Here is a 23,205-nt window from a genome sequence, read left to right as displayed (position 1 = left end):
CATAGTGCACACAGTCCATATCCTGTCTCTTGAGTTGCCTTCATTATCATACCAAATGGCTTTGCCCTAAAAGTCTGCAGCCTGGAAAGTAGAGAAATTGGAAGAGGAAGGTGGACAACTGGCCTTGTCTTTTGACCAAGCCGTTTCTCAGAGCTATTTGAGTTTAACTTTGAGCATTCACAGAGTATAGACTTACATTCACAAATGAAAACAGACAATTCTTACACAGATACATGGGTGAAGGGTCATACCATCATAATGCTTTCCCATAGTATTACACCTTTCTCTGTAGTCTTTCTTGCCCTGATCTACATGACTTGTTTTGATACCAGAGCCCATAAAGAATTCCAAATATTCCATAATTATCTTTTTAAAAATTGTCTAGTTGGATGTGAATTAGAGGAATGTTCTGCAATGTGTGTGAGGATCTCTCCTCCTCATCCTCTTCCTATTTTGCTGGTGCTCAACTTGTTTTCCCCAAGTAAGCTGTTACAGGAATGACAGGAATGCCTTCTAGGACTCTGCTGCTGTATTCTTCTGTTCTCATGTCTCTGTCCTTGCCTTGCAAAAGGATGCTCCTTGAGGCATTATTCCCTCTGAGATGTGAATCCTTGCCTGGGAGAGGCTGTGAGTTTTCTGCTGGGGTTTTCTCTGCTTAATGAGTTGTGAAAGTATTTCACTGGTATGGCTGGAGTGGCCATATTTCCTTTCCTTGAAGGATGATAGCTAAACCCACATCCGTAGAGTTTCCTGGATTGTTAGAAGGAGGACATAGTCTCCTTTCAGTGGAATTTTTTTTTGCTTTTTTTCTTGTGTTCTTTGTGTGGATGGGGGCAGGTTGATGTCAGGGAGATGTGCTAGCTAGTGTTGTTTTCTTCTTCTTTTTTTTTAGCTTCTCTTAGGGATGTGCATGTAGATATATCCAGTCCAAATATATATCTAAACATACCTTATTGTTATTTTCCAGATATATTTGGATGTCCATATGGTATCTGTGATCTTCTGGAATACTGAAAAATGGATCCCAGAAATCCCAGAAATATTTAGGAATAGCTAGGAGTATTGGGAGCCAGAGTTTGAAGGCTCCCAGTAATGGTCCCCCTCCCCCTTTTACTATGTGTCTTTGTCAGTCTCTTCTTGTCAAGGCTTGGTAGTGGCTTGCTGGGTTGATTTGGCTTTGATTCTTCCCTTTGAAATTGGTTTTGTTGGTCCTGCAACATTGTGGTCTTTGTTTGAGTTGGTTTGTGTCAGGTTTGTGGGCTGTGATAGATCTCTGCTTTGACATTGCCTTGGATTTTTTTGGTTGTACATTGGCTTGGATTCTCTGATTTTTACACTTGGGCTTCTGATAGAGTTCCTATTTGGTTTGGCTTGGAGGAGTCTCCAAAGGAATAGGGAATAATGGAGACAAATAATATTGGACCCCACCTTCCAAAAAAGCCCAGCTCCAAGTACCAAACCAGTATTTGGATCCTGGATAACTAGGAATATCAATATTTTTCAGATCCCTGATATCTGGTGTGCATCCCTGGCTTCCATTAATGATTGCTGTACCATGACTGGTGGATTATGATGAGGTTGCTATGGACCGATTGGGTTGCAATGCACCAGCCTTGAACCTAGAACTGAGATATCACATGTCCCTAGAGATGACTAAGGGAGGGACATGATAGAGGCTTATGCATGAGGTGAAGAAAGTTGACAAGAGAAATCTGACAAATACTAGAACTTGACGGCATCAAATGAAGCAGATGGGCAGTAGATTAAGAATGGACAAAAGGAAATACTTCTTTGCACAGAGAGTGATTAGAATGTTGAATTGACTGCCTGAAGATGTAGTTATGACCACAGGAATAAACAGAGGATTAGATAGATTCATGGAGGATAGGTCTATCAGTGGCTACTAGTCACGGTGACTGAGGGGAACCTCCATGTTCAGAGACACTAAGTCTCTGAATCCCAGAGCCAGCGGGCAACATCAGGGGAAGGGCTTGAGCTCTTTGCTGTGTTGTTGGCCCTCCAGAGGAACTGACTGGCCACTGTGTGTGACAGGACGATGGACTAGAGGGAGCATTTTTCTGATCCAGCAGAACTTTTTTATATTATGTACCACATTGACTTTTAGATAACTACATGCTTCTTTATTCGCCTTTGCTCTCTCTCTCTCTTTTTATTGGAAGCAAGTTTCTCTCTCTTTTTTGTCTCCTTCCTGCTGTGTTCACCGAGTTTTGGTTTTTGAATGGAACAAGGATGATAGTTTTGCTGTCGCTGGAAACAGTTTTTTAGAATTAGCATGCTTAGAAATATTGATAGTTACCAGTTCATTAAAATTAGGCAAGATTTCTGTTTCCAAGTGCTATATATCACTTCATTATAATCCATTGCAATTTTGTGACTGGGATTTCTTTTGTATATCTTATCTCGGGGGATGAGGACACAAAAATTGTGACATAGCCACAGTGTGCAGTAAGCATCCAGAAATATTTGAACACCTCACTGGTTCTCCAGCTTTATTTTTATGCCCGTGATATTTTTTCATTCTACTGGTACAAGATTCAATTATCAGCAAAACCAGCAGCCTTGCATGCAAGCATGTGAATATAACACTGAGTGCTCAAACTCTGGAGCAAAGCCTAGATCCAGACATTTGTGACATGGATCTCTCCATGCAATGAACCAGATTTTAAAGCCTAAGCATCCATGGTATGAAGGAGATTTTACAAGGAAAACATGAATCTGCCAATGTCCTTCATCATGTGTTCAGATTTCAATGTCAATTATTTTTCATGAGGTTTACATTTGTTATGGATTTTACTTGGTTCAGTCTGTAATGAGAAATGTTCCATTGTTTTTTCTTGGGGGACGGAGAATTTCTGGATAAGGGAAGGCTATAAGAATACATTTCTTCTGTTCACTCTTCTGTTAAAACTATGTTGATGTTAGATGTGCCCATGTAAATATTCGAAATAATATTTCATTGTGATTATTGTGGCTTAATGCCTCTACAACAGAGACTGATGCCAAATTCCTTGTGGGTAAGTTTCAGAAAGTAATGTCCTTCAATCAAATCAAAGAAGGAAGATTTGAAAGGATTTTGTACTTTGCAACCAGATTCTTGTTCCAGTACTCATGATCACTGACTTGTCTACACCAGTTCCATTCTTTCGAGCTTTCTGCCATTGAAGTTGCTCTTTACACTGGCAAAAAGGTCTCTGATCAGTAGAACAGAATGGTTAGATGCAGCCTATTATTTACATGGTAACATTGTACTGAAGTACCCACTGATTCACTTTTTTGGCATAGTTAAATGACTGGCTCTATGGTAACAAACGCAGAGAGAACTCATCCCCAACAATGTTGCAAAATGTGGATCTGACCCACCTGTTCATAAGACTAGTTACAAAGACTAAAAGACATGTAACAGCCACATTAAAATAGTTACGTGAATAAGACTATACTGTGTGAGATAGGTCCAGCTGATCTAAAAGATTATCCTCCCCCTCCCATGCAGACCCATGCCATCTCTGCTTAAGGAAAACAGGAAATTTGAGGGTATGTGTGTTGTAATCTGATGATGTTAGTAGATAGCAAAGATTTTCTAATTCTAAAAGGCACATTTCATAAAGCACCGTTGTTATTTTCTGATTTTCTCTCCGCCTTCCATATCTCTTTGATCTTTTTTCTCATGGACTTGGCCGGGCCATGTAAAACTCCCAATCATTCAACAGTACTGGAGAGTAGATAGTATTTACCTCAATAATGGTAGTTTCTTTTCGATTTTTTTTAACTCTCAATTCAGATGATGGTTTGAAGCCAACACCTACCATGGAGACCCAACCTGTTTTTGATGGAGAAGGTAAGCACCTCAGATAATCTTCCACTAGATTCCACAATATCCAAATATTTGGATATTTCCAAATATTAAAAAAATCCACCCACAATACCTCTCAAAGTTTTTATTTAGGTTCAGTTCAAGTGCTTTACAGTGTGATACAGTTATACCGTCGTAAGCCTACTGACTTCAGTGGAGTTTAAAAGGGTATAACTCTGCTTAGGATAGCACTGTAAGTAATTCATTTCCCCCCCTTTTGCTTCTAATCTCTTCTTGGGTTTGAAAGTGATGCTTTTGTGAACTGTGTCCATTGTCATGTTCTGACCGTAATAATTGAAACTGATGCCAACCATCTATCTTATGTAGCTAGTTGGTCACAGCTTACCATGTCTACGTATAAGGAAAAAATCCAGCAATTTTGGAGCATCTGAACTATCACTTAACAAAATTATTTTTGGGATAAAAAGATATTTCAAAATCTATTTCTGTCATTTCCTTTTTGCTGGAACTTCAAACGTAATCAAAAAGAGGAATCTACATTTGGCGGTAGAGGCTGCCAGTATTACGTTTGGCTCCTATCTCCTTACAGCTTCTGAAATAGGTGTGTCAACACTTATATGTCAGTGAATACACTAACTTTCTTTGGAAACTTTTTTGTGCAGCCTGAGAGCTGCACTTGTATGTAAATGTTTCTGAAGATTTTATGTTTGGACTGTGTAAAATTTGTGTTTGGATACCTGTGAAGTTTCTGCCTGACAAGTTTGCCTTTCTTTACTTGTCTGTTCTCTGGAATAGGTGTTGGAGGCTGAAGTGTGTCTTAGAATAACAGGTTTGCTTGTGAGGGCCTCTTAAATCCTGAAGCCCATTCAAGAGGGGAAGGAGATAAATATAAGGTGATGGGTGGACTGGGAATGGAATAGACACTGGGGTTCAGTGCCAGTTTGGAGAGCCAGTTTGGTGTAGTGGTTAAGTGTGCAGACTCTTATCTGGGAGAACCGGGTTTGATTCCCCACTTCTCCACTTGCACCTGCTAGCATGGCCTTGGGTCAGCCGTAGCTCTGGCAGAGGTTGTCCTTGAAAGGGCAGCTGCTGTGAGAGCCCTCTCCAGCCCCACCCACCTCAAAGGGTGTCTGTTGTGGGGGAGGAAGGTAAAGGAGATTGTGAGCCGCTCTGAGACTCTTCGGAGTGGAGGGCGGGATATAAATCCAATATCATCATCATCATCATCATCATCATCTTCTTCTTCTTCTTCTTCTTCTTCTTCTTCTTCTTCTTCTTCTTCTTCTTCTTCTTCTTCTTCTTCTTCTTCATGTTCTCCATTTCTCACAGCTATTAAAGGATACAAGATGGATCCTTTAATACAATTAAAACCCTTTGTCAACCCAATGGAATTTTGGATAGGCAGGTTCCAAGCCTGCTCTTGCCAAATCACTTCAGATGCTTGAATAAGGATTTTAGGGTGGCAGAACTGGAAATTTATTTATTTATTTATTTAGTGGACTTATATCCCGCCCTGAGACACTTCGGTGAGAAGGGCGGGATATAAGTCCACTAAATAAATAAATAAATAAATTTCCAGTTCTGCCACCCTAAAATCCTTATTCAAGCATCTGAAGTGATTTGGCAAGAGCAGGCTTGGAACCTGCCTATCCAAAATTCCATTGGGTTGACAAAGATCCTCCAAGGCTGCAAGAAAATCAATACAACAGTCAGCCTAAAATGTGTTCAAGACTAGGGGACTCTTCTGTATCAAGACTGGGGAGCAGGTGTAAGGCTATTTCCAGGTCAGAAAGATGGTCTTACACACATAGAGGTTTCCATTTGTAAGTATAGACTTTGCTATAGCCTGATTATTATGATTTGTCTTTCGATTGTTCCCATTTAGAAATGTTTTATTAGGATTTATGCAGTTATTGAATATCTTTTCTCTTAAAAATCTTGAGTATGAACTGACTGCTTAAAATCTCAGTCAAGCAACCCAAACACTATTCCAAACCAACAAGATTCAGCCAGTTACTGAAGGGACAGCGCTGGCTGAATAAAACAGGAGAACAGAAGGGAGAAGGAGGAAAACCTGCCCTGACACCTTTCATTACTCATGTACAGGATACTTCGGGTGTATCAGGAGAGCTGGAGGGACAGAAAAGGGAAAGAATTATTTGGTGGTGACAGAGTATATCCAACTAATAAGATCCCAGATCAGCAGTGTTGAGGAAAAGGGTTTTATTGTGGAGGGGGAATTAAAAGAACATAAGCCAGACTTCTTGGTCTCTTGACCAGCCTCAGCATGGCAAGGCAGGGGTGGGGATGGGCAAGAGGTAGTTTATGACAATAGAACCATTTCACATACTGCTGATTTGAGGATGCATATTATCCAAAGTGGGAGAATGGGTTATATTATAAATAGATCAATGAACGGTGCAGAAGCAAACCCAGCATTGCCACATTGGAGAAACGTCGACTGCGGGGTGACATGATAGAGGTTTACAAGATAATGCATGGAATGGAGAAAGTAGAGAAAGAAGTACTTTTCTCCCTTTCTCACAATACAAGAACTCGTGGGCATTCGATGAAATTGCTGAGCAGACAGGTTAAGACGGATAAAAGGAAGTACTTCTTCACCCAAAGGGTGATTAACATGTGGAATTCACTGCCACAGGAGGTGGTGGCAGCCACAAGTATAGCCACCTTCAAGAGGGGTTTAGATAAAAATATGGAGCACAGGTCCATCAGTGGCTATTAGCCACAGTGTATGGAGCACAGGTCCATCAGTGGCTATTAGCCACAGTGTATGTGTGTATATAACATTTTTTGCCACTGTGTGACACAGAGTGTTGGACTTGATGGGCCGTTGGCCTGATCCAACATGGCTTCTCTTATGTTCTTATGTTCTTACATAGTACATTCGGCAGGGATCTGGAACTACTCCCAGCTCCCTAATCAGTTTTTGAGGCACAGAGCTAAAATTTGCAACCTCATGTTGGGGCCTTGAGCTTTCCCAGAATTACAGTTGCTCCCCAGATGACAGAGATCAGTTCCCCTGAAGGAGGTGACAGCTTTGGTATAGCATAGAACTGAGGAAAAACTTTTTCTCACTGTTATACAATCTTTTTTCTCACTGTACCCAATATTCTTACCATATTAAAAAAGCAATAATTACACTTGCTATCTCTTCTGGTTCATTCTTTAAAAAAATGTTATGGGATATACAGATAAGAGAACCAAGAAGAACATCTTGTTTTAAATCCTGTTGAGTTTCAAGGTGACCAATTTTGTAGAAATATGCCACCATTGCTAAGTAATTAAATTAATATTCATAAGCGCAGAACCAAACTAATTCTGTGCTATCAGCATTATCTACAGCTTTGAAAACCAGAGCTTCGAAGTACTTGCAGCTAGTGCAAACAATCAGGGAACCCACAAAGATTTGCAGGGGACATCTTTCTCTCTTCCCCCCCCCCCTACTATTTCCTCTTTTCCCTTCTATGAAAGTCCCCTTTTTCTGCTTCCATCTCTCCTTCCCACCCACCTGCAGTGCCAACCAATACTCCCTCTAAGCTGTGGAGGCTTGTGAGCAAAAATTTCACTTTGGGAGAGGAGGAAAATCTGCCCTGGAATCAAAGATGTGAGCTGCTGCATAAATTAGTTTACTCTGGGACCATTTTTCCTGAACTAAGACAAAAATGTGTGAGTAGAGGCTAAAAAACTGTAAGCTAACTCACACTAATTCAGCTTTGAGGGAACATTGGTGCCAACCTACCTTTATCTCCCCCATTTTCAGTTCTGTCTCCTTCCCTATCCATGGCATCTTCTCCCCGGGAAAGTCTGGCCGAGTTGCTTGTTGCCAGCTGCTGGTCTAGGTTCAGTTAGGTGATGAAGAACCCACAAGGACTTGAGACAAATATCTCCATTTCCACTGGATCCCCCTCCCCACATTATTGCTGCTTTCCCTCCTCCTAGCAACCCCCATATCTCCATCTTTCCATGCTTTTTTCTTTCTTTCCAACCCACCCACCAACATATATTTTATCCGTCCCCCGTGTTCAGCTATATATTTTTACTTCATTTGTACTCTACCTCTCTCCAGTGTTAACCCAAAGCAACTTACACTGTTTGCTTCCATTTCATCTTCACAACCCTGTGAGGTAGATTAGGCTGAGAGTGTGTGACTAGCCCATGGTTGTTCAGCAAGATTCTATGTCAACAGTGGGAATTTGAATCTGGGTCTCTCAGATCCTAGTCTGAAACTGTAACCATTACCCCACACTGGATTTCGTGTGGTGGCTCCTATTAAACAGTAGTCATCTGGGCCTTAGTCATGGAACTTGTGCGGTATAAAATTACCTGATCCTTGCTGCTAGGTCTAGCCCTGATGAGTTGTCCTTCAAAGTCCAAAACAACCCTGGAAAGAGCCCTGCCCCCTCCTGCTGCCTTTTACTGATAGAAGCTAAACCTCTAGCTTGAATACTGTTGTTGTTGCCTAGCAATGGCTACAGAGGGCATTTGTTTCTTAAAGCTACAGGTGCTGCTTATATTATTTAGGTTTTTAAAAAATAAAAATAAAAATAAAAAACAGATTTTCTGCAGACCTGGGGCTTTTCTTAGGTTTATAGACAGATTCATCTTGTCAGTTTATGGCTCCAGTCTCTGGATTTAAATATCCACATATCTGGCCATGTTGAGTATTAGATATTATTTATTTATTTATTTATTATTATGTTAAGCTTATATCCCACCCTCTCCACAAGCGGACTCAGGGCGGCTCACAACATCACATCACTTCCATTAAAAACCAATAAAACATACAAAACATAATTACATATTTAAATTATTTAAAACATTTCATGGTGCTGTATTAATACAGTATAGTATAGTGGTTCTGAAAGTTCGATGGTGACCATTGGCACTCTGCATGGTGCTCTATATGATGTCCAGTGGCAGCTCTCTCTCGGTTAAATGTTGAAGGACTGTCAGAACAATTCGGTCTTACAGGCCCTGCGGAATGTAAACAAATCCTGCAGGGCCCTTATGGCCTCCGGGAGAGCGTTCCAGAGTTCTGGTCCTGCCACCGAGTAGGCCCTGGCTCGTGTCGTACGCAACCTGGCTTCTTTTGGTCCAGGGATGGACAATAGATTTTTCGTCCCTGAACGCAGTGCTCTCTGGGGAATATGCGGAGAAAGGCAGTCCCACAGATAGACAGGTCCCTGACCATAAAGGGCTTTAAAGGTCAACACCAACACCTTGAAAAGAACTCAGAACACAACAGGAAGCCAGTGCAGCTCTTTCAGCACCGGCTGAATGTGCTCCCATTGAGGGAGTCTCATTAACAGCCGCGCCGCAGCGTTCTGCACTAGCTGTAGTCTCCGGGTTAGCGTCAAGGGTAGCCCCATGTAGAGAGCATTACAGTGATCTATTCTTGAGGTGACCGTAGCATGGATCACCATTGCTAAGTCGTTGCGCTCCAGGAACGGGGCCAGCTGCCGTGCCCGCCGAAGGTGGAAAAAGGAGGATCTAACTGTGGCCGCTACCAGGGCCTCCATTGTAAGGGAGGACTCTAGGAGCATGCCCAAGCTTCTGACTTTAGGGGCCGGTATTAATGGCACCCCGTCAAGAGCCGGCAGATGAACCCCTCCCCCCAGACCACCCCGGCTCAGATAGACAACATCCGTCTTTGTCGGATTCAATTTCAGTTGGCTCAACCTGAGCCACGAAGCCACAGCTTGAACGGGACAGGTCTAGATTTTCTGGGGTACATTCGTACTGGCCACCCATCAATAGATAGAGCTGGGTGTCATCTGCATATTGATGACAACCCAGTCCATACCTCCTGACAATCTGGGCAAGGGGGCGCATATAGATATTAAATAGCATTGGGGATAGGACTGCTCCCTGTGGCACCCCACAACTGAGAGAGTGCCTCTGGGATGCTTCCTCCCCTATCACCACCCTTTGTCCCCGATCTTGGAGAAAGGAGGTCAACCACTGTAAGGCGGACCCCTGAATCCCCACATCGGCAAGGTGGCTGGTCAGTAGCTGATGGTCAACTGTATCAAAAGCAGCTGACAGATCTAATAACAACAGCACCGCTGAGCCGCCCTGATCCAGATGTCACACGAGGTCATCTATGAGAGCAACCAGAACCGTCTCCATCCGGTGACCTGGTCAAAAGCCGGACTGGAATGGATCCAGTGCAGAAGTGTCCTCCAGGAATCCCTGTAGCTGAGTTGCCACCGCCCGCTCTATAACCTTACCCAAAAAGGGAAGGTTTGATACCGGCCGATAATTTGCCAATATGGCTGGATCTGCAGATGGTTTTTTAAAGAGGGGACGGACCACTGCCTCTTTAAGAGGTGTAGAAAAGATCCCTTCTACCAGGGATCTGTTGACAATACCTTGTAGTGGGTCACGTAGCCACGTCTGGCTAGCTTTTATAAGCCAGGACAGGGACGGATCCAACCTACAAGTCGTAGGGCGTACAGCCAAAAGGATCCTGTCAACTTCCTCCAGGCTGAGTGGGCTGAAAGAATCCAAAATTGGACCAGAAGACGCGCTCGGTGCCCCAAGTTCTTTTACTGTATCAACTATGGCAGGAAGGTCGCGTCGGAGCGACGAGACCTTATCTGCGAAAAAACTCGCAAAAGCCTCACAGCCTATTTCCAATTCTCTAATATTTTGTTTACCCTGTGATAGAGTTGTTAGTGACCGAATAATACTAAACAATTGTGCTGGGCGCAAGGTCGCAGATGCAATTCTGGATGCAAAATAAGTTTTTTGCAGCCTGAACTGCCATCTCATAGGTCTGCATAAATGACCTATAGGATGTTCTTGTAGCTTCGTCACAAGTATGTCGCCATCATCTCTCTAGTCGTCTTAATCGCTGTTTCATTGATCGCAACTCCATGGTATACCATGGAGCAGATCATGAATGAGGATGAAGAGGACGTCGGGGAGCAATCTCGTCGATGGCCGTGGAGAGTTGGTTGTTCCAAATCTCCACTAGCTCATCTAGTGAGTCACCAGAGGGCCAGGGATCCCGCATGGCCATTTGAAGCCGCAAAGGGTCCATCTGGCTACGCGGGCGAGCTAAAACTTGCTCACCACCTAAACGGGATATTGTTAAATACTGGGTTCAATACATGAGGAGGCACATTGCATAGTGATCAGCTCAATTTATAGTGATTGCAGCATTGCACTGGTTAAACTAAGACTCCTGACTGGGCCAACGGGGCCAACTTATATACAGATTCTGTTCCCATGCTAAGATGCCATTGGATCATTTAAAGCAGCAGGGGGCTCCCGATGTAGGGAAGTACGGATTTGGATCCTGCTTCCCATTATCTCAGTGTCCCCAAACTCAGTCCTCATGGCTACAATGAGCCAGCCAGAAACTAACACCCATTCCACATACATAATTCAACATACATCCGTAATTCCACATACATAAAAAATATATTGGCTATTGACAGATTAAACCTGAGAGATTTGCTTTTGGTCACATAGAGCAAGGAAACAAGCTCAAATTACTTTACTTGCTTTAGATTGGCTTTAATAATAGTTCTCTGCTTTCCTCTAAATATTTTTCTTTTGCCTTTGCAAAGAACTAATTTTATGAGGTTGAACGTTAGAAAAAGATCCTTTTTTGTGAAGAAATGCTTGCTTTCATATTTTATTCCTGAATATGTAACGTAAGGGTTCACATCTTAGCCGATTGTTTTAAAGGTTGCGTTTTTGTTATGACATACAGCTCACAAAAACTTTTTCCAGGTGATCTATTCTTGACATATTTTTGCTTTCAGTTGCATTTTATCATCAGTAAAGTGCAATGAGAGTTCAGTAGTGCGTCAGCCTGATCTTTTGAGAAGATGAATTGGTCCAACATCATTTCCCTGAATGTCTGCACAGGAGTAACTTAATGGGATGAAAAATGAGTCTTTTTGACAGCGACTCCTTTGAGGTTCCTGCTTTTCCACATTATTAGCATTCTCTGTCACAAATCCCTTGTACACTATAGGAACATGAGGTCAAGAGAAGAGCAGCAATGACTCAAAAACTGGTGTATATGCATCATGTGGCAACTATACTCTCCTCTTTTAATATCACGTGGCAACTATAATTTCCTCTTTTAATTAATCAGCTAGAGAGAAACAGTCCATGAAGATCAGGCCCCCAGTTGTAAAAGGTAGCTTGGTGAACTCAATTCATGCCACACCACTTTTTAGCACTGTATTCAAAAGAAGCCCCCTGCACTGTCAGATACTACTGGTTCCCAACCTTTTCAATATGATGACCTACATGTTCATCACATGAATTTTGGACTGTAGGTTTTTGCCATTGTTTTCATACATTTTAACTGGCCATTTTCGTATTTTATAACATTTACTTAAGTTATCAAAGCAAAAATTTACTTAACATAATTATTATTGTGGAATTTGTTGAAATACTTATTGCACTTACATAAATTATAAACAGCTTTTTATGGTGATGTAAGGATACAACTATCTGATTGCAGGTTATAACTTCATGAACTATAAAAATATAGGCACAGCAAATAAATCTTGTTGAACCTTAAAGGTTAAGAGATCTATTTATTCTTTGGCAATTTAAATTTAAATTTTAAAAACCCCATAGCACCAAGAATGAATGTGTCGCTTCCACACTCTGTCAGAATGTGCAACCCTATGCACAACTACTCAGAAGTAAGTGTCTATATTTAACAAAGCTTTATCACAGTGCTCTGTAAGGAAGTCCTATTGAATGAAATGGGATTTACTTCAGAGAAAACACACAGAAGCAGAAGGGCATCACCTGGGCATACAGAGCAAGAGTCCCGGCCCCTTCACTTCATTTACTTTTTCTCTGAAGTAAAGACTGAGAAAGCAAAACATGGGAAAGAGGTTGAGTTGCTCCCTATTTATCTGAAAGTTTCAGATTTGAAACCTGAAGTTCCTCTCTCTTACAACACTGTTTTAGGATTGAAGGATCTTCCCGTAATCATATGCCATTTAACTTCAGTAGAACATTTATCCTTTGGGGAAAATGCATCCCTTTCTAAACAATGTGCACTTTCTGTTTTCTCTGTCTTCATTTTGGAAGAATTTGAATCTGTATTTATCAGTTTTTTTATTCTTGGATTAAATGTTTAGTGTTTTCCTACTTCACCAACTCCTTCTGCTGGCCATATCTCTAATCTGTTTATTTCTTATGTATTCCCTTCTGGACCTTTAATGAATTATTGTGAAAAGCATATTATCAATTAAAATTATATGGATTGATGGTTCACTAGAGACCTAGTACGTGTGAACAACAGTGAAAATGTAAGAGTAAAATCAAGCAGAAAATGAAAGAATTAAGAAAGGAACCATGAAGAAAACTACTAATTTCAGAAATTCAGTGGAATTATTGAAAAAATACTGTTTTTTAATGGAGGGCATTGTTCTGTATAATAAAATAAAATCATAGCATATATTCTTTTTGTTTCAGAAATCACAGCTCCCACACTTTGGATTAAACATTTGGTCATCAAAGATTCCAAACTAAACAGCTCCAGTATGAAAAATTCAGGTAAGGTTTACTTTTTACAAAGGGGCGTAAATTTAGGCAGGCAGCATGATCTTAACTTTTCCCACACTGTCCTTTATAACTCTTTATTGCAATTATTGTTCTGTTCATAAATCATTGCATAGAATCCATAGCCACAGCTGGGAAAACTCCCACAACTAATGGAAGCTTTATTTTCTTTTTTCTTTCTTTCCATAGATTTTTTTTTTTTTTACTGTTCTTGATGCTCTGTATGAGGGCTTTATGGTCTGAATGACTGTGTATATGGAAATTCCTTTCAAATGAACACAAAAGGGCAGTCAGGCTATATGTGATAGACAGTTTGCTGTTCTTAATATATGCTGAACAAGTAGTATCCATACTCTGTAAACTTCATTCATAGTCTGATAAGGCCAATCTTGAACCTTCACAAATCTTTTTTTGTTTGTTTGTTTTCACCTCACCTTACCTTGTTATCTAGGAGTTTGGGATGTACATATGATTGTGAGGTCTTCTTACTTGAGGTATGTTAGATTTAGAATCAGTGATAGGCCCAAGTGGCAATGAATAATGCTATTCATTGTTGAATGGAGATTTAAATATGGGTTGTGCTCCAACATTTCTAGCCACTGTACCCCAGTAGCTCTCCTTGTGCCACTTCTCACCAGCCTTTGCAAGTGAAGTAATCCTAGATTACTAGGAAAAATACCTGTCTCTAAATTGTGAATTATGAATTAAAAGTTGGGGGGAAAGGTCACAAGAAAACATAAGAATTTGGGATTTATTATAAGCAATTTAAGCATAGGTGTTCATAAACTCCCTATGGAATTGTAAAACCCACTATGGTGATTATCCTAGTAACTTTTAGCAGTCAAATAGCTCTCAGTATGAGAGTAACTCTTGATCTGGGGCTGGTTATATGCCCTGGCCTTATAGTGGGGATGTTCCTTGAGTGGCTTGGGTGGCTGTACCTAGAAATGGATTAAATCAACCAATGTTGTTTTACGTCCTCATTGTGCATCCTTCATCTGCCTTCCCTGTGCTGTAGGAGCAGCCATTGATTAATGTGTTGGTCTCCAAAAACACTTCCTGATGGTGTGAGATTCCAGAAGCATCAGGAAAACTTAAGGCCATTGTCAGATGTGCATTTATATCCAACATAGCTATGAATGTCTGGTGGATTTAAAGTGCATGTCCAGAAAGCAACATCTGGGAATTGTCTGGGAATCGTGGGCAAACTGACCTTCCCCCACCCAATTCCAGACTTATTTGACAGCACATAAAGTTTGGTCTTAAATGCTTGATGATGGGCCATGAATGAATTTCCCCTGTCTGATTGCTCCAGTGTCATCAAGTCATTGCAACTTCCATCCCCATCAATCCTGGTTCAGTGCCATTTTTAAAAAATCTTAGCAATAAATGCATAATTGGTGAAAGGTGGCAAGAACCCACAGGTGCCTTAAGCACACTGAGAGATGCATTCTGAACAACCACAAACACTTTTTTGGGAGTTTTTTAAAAGTAAAGCTTTGTGAGTAACACAAACATTGTTTGGTTCACATTCCTAGAAAATAGTCCTTACGTGAGCGAGCCAATCAGCAGCATTGTTTATGCACATGTGCAAAGGCTGGGCTGTCTGATAGGTCAATGACGGGACAGGCACTCAGCGAGGCAGATTACGGTCAGGATGTCTGATCAGGCACTTGCATTTCAGGTAAGAACATAAGAGAAGCCATGTTAGATCAGGCCAATGGCCGATCCAGTCCAACACTCTGTGTCACACAGTGGCAAATTTATACACACACACACACACACACTGTGGCTAATAGCCACTGGTGGACCTCTGCTCCATATTTTTATCTAAACCCCTCTTGAAAGTGGCTATGCTTGTGGCCGCCACCACCTCCTGTGGCAGTGAATTCCACATGTTAATCACCCTTTGGGTGAAGAAGTACTTCCTTTTATCTGTTTTAACCTGTCTGCTCAGCAATTTCATCGAATGTCCACGAGTTCTTGTATTGTGAGAAAGGGAGAAAAGTACTTCGTTCTCTACTTTCTCCATCCCATGCATAATCTTGTAAACCTCTATCATGTCATGTCATGGTAAGGGCGGATAAAAATGGGAGCACTCATTGACAGGTTAAATGGTACGTCTGATTGTGGCCATAGTGATCTTTTTCTTGTAGGCTCTACTGGTGAGGTTAATGTGCAAGAGGTGAGGAATTCCACTCACTGATGGTGCCTTCCTGCTCCTTCTAGTTTCTTAACCTTCCCATAATAGGGCCACCTATTATAAGGCTGATGTACAGGCAGTGCCTGAAAAGGTTGCTGTTTTCCAGGAAAATTAATAGAAAAGCACATCTTCAGCATGGTGCATTGTGATGGTTCCTTCACTGCAAAGAGTGGGCTTTATCCAGATCGCTTCATATTTCAAAATTATTTTATTTTGGCTAAAGAGAGATTCCAACCATGTATTCAACCTTTAAGAAAACCACAGGATGATGTAATGAGTGGATAAATGGAAATATAAACAGCTCTGGGAAAGCCAGCAGTAGCAAGTACATTGCAGTAACTGGTGGTTTGTACATGACGTTATTTAAAAAGAAGCATGAGTAATTTATGAAGGTTAGCAGCTGAAGACAAGTTTGCATGTGTGACTAAAAAAACAACAACCCAACCTCGATGCTTATTTCTAAAAGTTGTCTCTTGGGTGTATGCCAGTTCTATGCTACTTTACTCTGTTCTGATTTTTTGCCCCTAGAAATTTTCTGAGTAGCTTTGCTTCTTGCTTTGTAATATAAAATCTTCAACAGGCATAGAGGGCTTTTGCTAAGCATGCAGAACTCCAAATATCTGTTTTTACAAATTACAGTGTTCAAAGCCCAAATTGTTAAGAAATATCTGTGGATGTGTTTGTCTATGGCTGAGGTTCCCAAACTTATTTGGCCTAATGCCACCTTTTCAGAAAAAAAAAATACTCAGCGCCCCCCTGGAAATCTTCAGCTCCAACTAGTGCAATGGGAAGGTGCCACCACTGAGCCTCTTTCAACCCCAAAGCAGCAGTTAGCCCTAAAATGGGGCACTCTTCGGAGGCTTCCTTGGAAGTTTCTGACAAGCGCAAGCAATGTTTGCCCTGCAAAGAAAAGCAGTGGTGCAGCAGCACCATCCAGGCTTGCCTGATGGTTGGCACAATCGTACCACATGGGAAGGGGGAGTAAGGGGGTGCCCAGTGCTATCCCCTGGCAGGGTGGCATCCTAGGTAGTTGCTTACCCTGCCTACTCCCACATGCTGGTCCTATAGAAGATACTCTGTCTGGGGCATTGCAGTTGGCTGAAATCAACAGAAGCAACCACCTTGTAACCAGAGGACTATAAGAAGTTTGATGCTCTACAGAAAACCTTGTGAAGAGAAAGCTACAGGTTGGAATTCTGCAGAGAAGTTTGTGCAATTGCCTCAGTGTTTCCACTGTCATGACTTGAACTGTATTGCTTAGAGAGAAACTACAAGCAACCTTGAGAAGTTGCTAGCTGTAGCAAGTATCGGTTAGGATAGACTAGTAAGGTTTTTTGTTTTTGTGTTTCTTGTTTGTCTGTACACCTCTATTTGTTTTATTCTGTCTTGTAAATAAACTGCATTCTTCTTATATTTTAATTGGAAGGAGTTCTGGTCCTCATGACTAGTCTAATTGGGTGAATTCACACTAAGTAGCAGACAAAAAGGAACCCTCTATTTTTGTTAATTGGAATTTTTCTCTAAGTTAGAAATGGACCCCTCCCAGAAACATGATGTTTTGACACCTCCCACTCTTCTCTTCTCTTCTCTTCTCTTCTCTTCTCTTCTCTTCTCTTCTCTTCTCTTCTCTTCTCTTCTCTTCTCTTCTCTTCTCTTCTCTTCTCTTCTCTTCTCTTCTCTTCTCTTCTCTTCTTCCTTTATTCTTCCACCACCCCCTTATTTTCATTCACCACCCCCCAATTGCACCCAAGACTACTACCACCCCCCTGGATTGTTCCAATGCCTTCCAGGGGGCAATATCGCCCACTTTGGGAAACACTGGTCTATGGGCTGCTTTGTGATTTATTCACTGCTGCACAAGCTCATGTAAAGAATACATGGGATCTCTTCTCTGCCATACAAGGATATGTAAGAAAGATAGTCTGCTATTGTTGGGGTTCATGTCCATATGTGTCCCCTGAGGAGAAGGGCCCTCCAAGATTTAGCACTCATCAGTCCTTCCTCAGTATCAGACCAACAATATAGACCCAGCCAGGTCTATAGGTCTAGTCAAATTTTCCCACCTGATGTCACCATATGAAATAAGGGAGTGTAACTTGATGCCATCATCATGATATGTTTAGTGAATGGGCCTTAGTAAGGCTTTGGTAGCTGAGACTGAAGGTGACTGAATTACAAGTGGCCTAACAAACTGAATGGAAGCATGAATAAAGACCTGTTCCTTACATCTTTGGTTAAGTTTAATTGGGTTCTGTTTTGGGAGGTTAAGGAAGAAGAACTGGGATGAGCTGATGAAGTGGCATTGCCCTAATCATTCTTCTCATGTACATTGGATGGATCTGGGTTTAGCACAAACTAAATTGTGATCTTCCAGGGAACAAAGGCTTGAGTTGCTGGGGTTAGGGTCCTAATATCAAGAGGAAGGCAAGTGGCTATCATGCCATTTGAAGCAGCTTTTACCTAAGCTCAGGCTTCCAAAGATTCATGTGAAAGTGTGCCACTGTGCAAAAAACCCACTAAACTGCTTTTTGGAAGGCTGAGTAGCATGGCTTGCAAATTTGCGTTATTGTACTGCTTTGAATCAGACAAGATAGATGAAGCCCTAAACTACTGAGTAAACTGGACTGCTCCTCAAGACCAGGGCTGACTCTGCCACCAGGCAAACTAGGTGATTGCCTAGGGTGCTGGCTTTCTGGGGGTGAAGAATTGGGCACCCCCCATGTGCCATTATCACCCCCCAGGTGACATTATCAGTGAAGGGGGAGTGCCAAAAGTTAGCCTTGCCTAGGGTGCCAGACAGTCTAGGACTAGCCCTGCTCAAGATTAGCAGTTCCCCCAACTTCAAGTGGATGCTCAGTCAGCAGGGGTTATCTTAGCCAGTGAGCAACAGGGGTTGCTGTTCCAGACCCCCTGCTGGGTGGAAGTAACTACCATGACTCCAGGGGAAAGAAGAAAAAGAGCAGGCTCTTGCTGCTGCCATTGACACCTGTTTTGGGGGGGGCTTGGGCTGCCCATTCATGGTAACAGCTGTTTGTGCATATGTCATCTGGGGCTCAGGCACCTGATTCAGTGATAGCTGCTTATGCCCTCTCCATCCAGGCAGCCAGCCAACCTTGCATGGGGTGAGGGCCACCCCTTGCTTGGCACTGGTTGGGTGGGGACAGCAGGGTTTCTGAGGCCCCATCCTGCACTTTTGCTCAGGTTCCAGGATCATTATGACTGCCCTGTCATTCTGAACCATGTTGCTCTAAGTGCTCTGAAATAACCTGAAGATGATAACATCAGAGTAAGCATTTTCTGAAGCATTCTGAAGAAGAACTAGCAGATGAATCCTAGACAGATGTTCTTTGCAAGTTATTAATCCAGGTGCTTAAGTTTGGTGTAGTGGTTAAGTGTGCAGAGAGCCAGTTTGGTATAGTGGTTAAGTGTGCAGACTCTTATCTGAGAGAACCAGGTTTGATTCCCCACTCTCCCACATATACTTGCCGATGTGACCTTGGGTCAGCCACAAATTCTCTCAAAGCTGTTCTGCTCAAGAGCTGTTCTGTTAGAGCTCTCTCAGCCCCACCTACCTCAAAGGGTGTCTGTTGTGGGGAGGGAAAGGGAAAAGAGATTGTAAATCACTCTGAGACTCCAAGCAAAGGATGGGGTATTAATCCAATCTCTTCCTCCTCATCATCTGAAGAGAACCCTTGATATGTCCCTTTGGGTCCTCTTCCTTATTCCTTTCTTGAACATAATTCCTTTGTCAAACTCTCACCATGTGGAAAGCTTTATCGAACTAAATGTTATTTCCAGACCTCATTTTGGGTAGGAGCTCACAGGAGCAGAGTGCTGGAACCTCTAAATTTTATTGATTTCTTTCTTTCTTAAACTCCCTCTCCCTCCAAAAAAACCTTTCTTCTGGGCTCCATTGTTCAAGCCCCCTGTGAAAATGTTGCTAAACTCTAAGATTTGACAAACTTTCTAATATTTTTCCCCACAGAAAAATGGGAAAATAACCAAAACATATAAAGCTGACAAATGGAAATCTTCATCATGCCACTGTGGCGACATAGGAGAAAGTAGCAATACTTCCTCTAAGCTGTAGTCTTGTGAGCAAAAATTTTACTTTGTGAGCTACTGGCATTAAAGTTGTGAGCTACTGCATAAATTAGTTTGCTTCAGCACCATCCTTTCTAAGCTAAAACAAAAATATGTGAGCCAGAGGCTAAAAAACTGTGAGTTAGCTCATACTAATTCAGCTTAGAGTGAACACTGGATGGGAGTGTTTTATTATGACAATTATAATTCAAGAAGCATTTTAAGGGAAGTGCTGAGCTGATATAATTTAGTATACCTTCCAGTGTTGTTAGGGATGTACCGGTATGGCATATGCAAATGAGTTGTGTTAATGAGCTCTAGCACCTCTCTTTCTACAAAATGGCTCCTGGTTCTATTAGCGAAATAGCTTTAAGGTATACGCTGGCTATTCTTACTTCTGTTCTTGAATGAAGCTTGGAGATCTTAGATTCTAGGTTATGGTATTAACCATTAAAGAACCACAAAGAGAGGGGAAGAGAAACTAAACCAGCAAAGCAAAAGTCTCCAAAGGAAGTTTAGAATACTAAGGGGCCAAAGGTTAAAACCATCAATAGTTATAGACAAAGTACATGTGTTTATTACGAAAACATAAAAACCTTGTAGGGGCCCAAATGAAACCTCATAAAATCATCAAAGTGACAAATACACATGAAAGATACATATATGACCTGACACATTTCGACCTGCAGAGGCCTTCTTCAGAGGTCAAAATACAACAAAGTCCCAGTTACACTTAGAAATCAATAAACGATTAATATAGAACCCAACATGGAATGTTCCAATATAAAAATGAATGACACAATTTTTTGAAGGCCACTGATGTAGCTGGCCTCATGTCAGCAGCAATTATGTATACAGCAAATAATAATATTGCAAATAAGCACCTTCCTGTTTAGGTCCTAATAGTAAAATCCCCTTATCAGGGCTAGTGTCCTTTTGGCTCTGGCTTTGACCTGGTTAGGGCTGCCATGTCCAACTCAGAAAATACCTGGGAACTTTGGGGAAGGAACCAGGAGACTTTGGGGGTGGAGCCAGGAGACTTTCCATTCCCTAAAATAAGTAAAAATACAGCATTGCAGTTCCTAGGCTTCCCAACCCTCCCGCCCTGGCGGGGGACCCCAGGATTTGAGGCCTCTTCCCCCGCTCCCCCAAAAAATGGAAGTGGGGGGAGGGGGGAAACACGCCCTCCCCCCATCCCCGACCGATGGCCAGGCAGGACTTGGCAACCGTCTGAGTTCAGAGGCGCTTACTCTCTAGCGAGCGCACGTAAGATCCCAGCTCTGCACACTCCTGCAAAGGTTTCTGCGGCTTTGAAACCCGATCCCCTGCACCCCTGGGCAGAACTAACTCCCGCTGAGATCAACAGACCTTAATTGGGATTGCAGGAGAAAACCTTAGCAAAGACGCCAGGCCAGGCCGCTGCCGCGGGTCTTTGTCTCCTGATGGAACCCAACCTGATTACCCAGATGTTTCTTTTGCAAAGCAGGCATTTTTTGCAGGCCTCCGTTTGTTACTCCTTGTTCTGCTGCCAGGCATCCCTGAAATGTACTTCCGGGTAAGCCTGGCTGCTCGGGATCGTATGCTGCAGCCCTAGAATTCAACCCAGCAGCCTGGATCCAGCGGGTGGAGAGCCTTTCACAACTCCTTCAAAAAAAAGGTACCATAAACACAATTGCAATTTGTAAAAAAGTGAGGGATCTGGCGCTGAGTTTAGGAAGCGTTTGTGAATGCAGCAATGGAAATCCGATGCAGTGGGGGTGGAGGGCTCGGAAAGTAAAGCTGCAAACAAAAAAACTTGAGAACGTCCCACACAATTTCCCCCCCTCCCTGAGGCATCAGAGCTGAGTTCCATCGCAGGCAAATCCAACCAAAGTTTTGCACGCCTCTTCTCTGAGGTGAAATCAGAGAAGGGGAGGGTGGAGGGAAGGAAGACATTTAGAAAGGTGTGCCGTCCCTTGAAATGCGATGGCCAAAACTCCCGTTGGGATTCAGTGATGCTTGTCACACCCTTGCTCCTAGCTCCACCCCAGTGTCTCCTGGCTCCACCCCCCAAAGTCTCCTGGCTCCACCCCCAAAGTCCCCAGATATTTCTTGACTTGGACTTGGCAACCCTAGCAGTTCCCCCTGAATACAGTCTTCATTTCCTTGTCCCCCAGCAGCTGGCTGCCTTTCCACTAAATGCAAGTGAACACACACACTCAAAAAGCAGCCAAAATAAATACAGTTTGCAAGCACACACTTTTGTGATCTTACTGGGGCACAGGAGTTGCTGAATGTAACTATCTGCTGTATTTCTATCAACGTCTTCAGACTAATACAGGAACGAAAGGTTAGTCTAGTTTACTCTTTACTATGCAAACAACTTCTGAAAGGAATGTAAAACAAATGGAGGGACTGGGCTCTTTTCCATTCTCACAGCTTCACAGACTCACCAGGAACAGCCATGTGGCTCTGCCGGTTTGCTCCACCCCCATTCAGACTTCCTGCTATTGAGATTTTTAGGCACACATTCCTTCCAAGTTTCCAAGTTTCTTCTAAGTCTTCCAAGGTGGAAAGGCTCATTGTGGCTGTTGGGGCAGAGCTTCCCCCTGTAGGCCAGCTGGCTGGCATTGGGGAGGAGCCTGCAAAACCAGGGGATCTCCCACCAGGACCTGGGGACTTACAAGCCTAGGCCTGGTGGAACACTCTCCTAAATGAGATTAGAGTCCTGTGGGACTTGCTTCAGTTCTGCAGGGCCTGTAAAACAGAGATGTTTCGCCAAGCTTTTGGTTAAGGCGGCAGATGTCCAATTACATTGTTCTCTCCTGCTCCACCTTGCTCACACTATTTCATCCTGTGTTACTGGTGGTGGTTTGCCGACTTGCCCAGCAGTTGGCTCACCTTGGGCACACAGATAATTAGAATTTTTCCTTTGGAGCATTTGCTGATGTTTGCCTGGTCATCGTCTTATGAGCTATGATATCTGTTTTGTATGGATTTTAATTGGGATTGTTTTCACTGTTTTGTCTTATTTAATTGTTTTATTTATTTGTTGTAATCCACCCTTAGCCTTGCTATTCAGGGGATGATGGGAAAAAACCCCAACTAAACTGAATTGAATTATGTTGGGAATAAGCTTGTACAAAACCCACAAGGGAATCCTATTTTCAGCTCCTTGATCTTTAATTTTCTTTGGAAAAAAATACACATGCCTCTTTTAATTCTGACTGATTCTATTCATCCTGCCATACCTTCAGTAGTCTTTCAGTTACAAGCCCTATTCATGCTTTTAAATATATAGACACAAGGAGTTTGCATCCAAAAATCTCAAGCTGAAAATAAACACACAAGTTGCATGATTTCCCAAAAAGTAAACACAAGTTCAAGATTCATATGCATTACAAAAAGATTCAGAGTTCAATCCATTTTTGCAAAGTTTCAATGGAAAATCTGTGAATTAGAATTGATGTGGTATCATTGGTGACTAGTTGACTCATCTGGAGGCAGGTATGTCTGAAGAGAGGGAGTGAAGGGAAGAGCC

The 23,205-nt window shown here is 42.3% G+C and overlaps 1 protein-coding gene across 1 annotated transcript in view; it reads left to right on the top strand.

Annotated features, from left to right (window-relative positions):
• The window catches only part of SMOC1 (SPARC related modular calcium binding 1), a 256,148-nt gene that overhangs the window by 155,878 nt on the left and 77,065 nt on the right, over window positions 1-23,205 (top strand). Inside the window, exons 6-7 of the mRNA XM_060262366.1 lie at window positions 3,800-3,856; window positions 13,313-13,393. Of these exons, the coding sequence (XP_060118349.1) occupies window positions 3,800-3,856; window positions 13,313-13,393 (138 nt within the window). The remainder of the gene's footprint in view (window positions 1-3,799; window positions 3,857-13,312; window positions 13,394-23,205) is intronic.

Source organism: Heteronotia binoei, chromosome 21 (genome assembly GCF_032191835.1).
Source record: "Heteronotia binoei isolate CCM8104 ecotype False Entrance Well chromosome 21, APGP_CSIRO_Hbin_v1, whole genome shotgun sequence".
Lineage (NCBI taxonomy): Eukaryota > Metazoa > Chordata > Lepidosauria > Squamata > Gekkonidae > Heteronotia > Heteronotia binoei.
The sequence above is the reverse complement of the archived record's forward strand: the minus strand, read 5'-3'. Positions and strand labels throughout refer to the sequence as shown.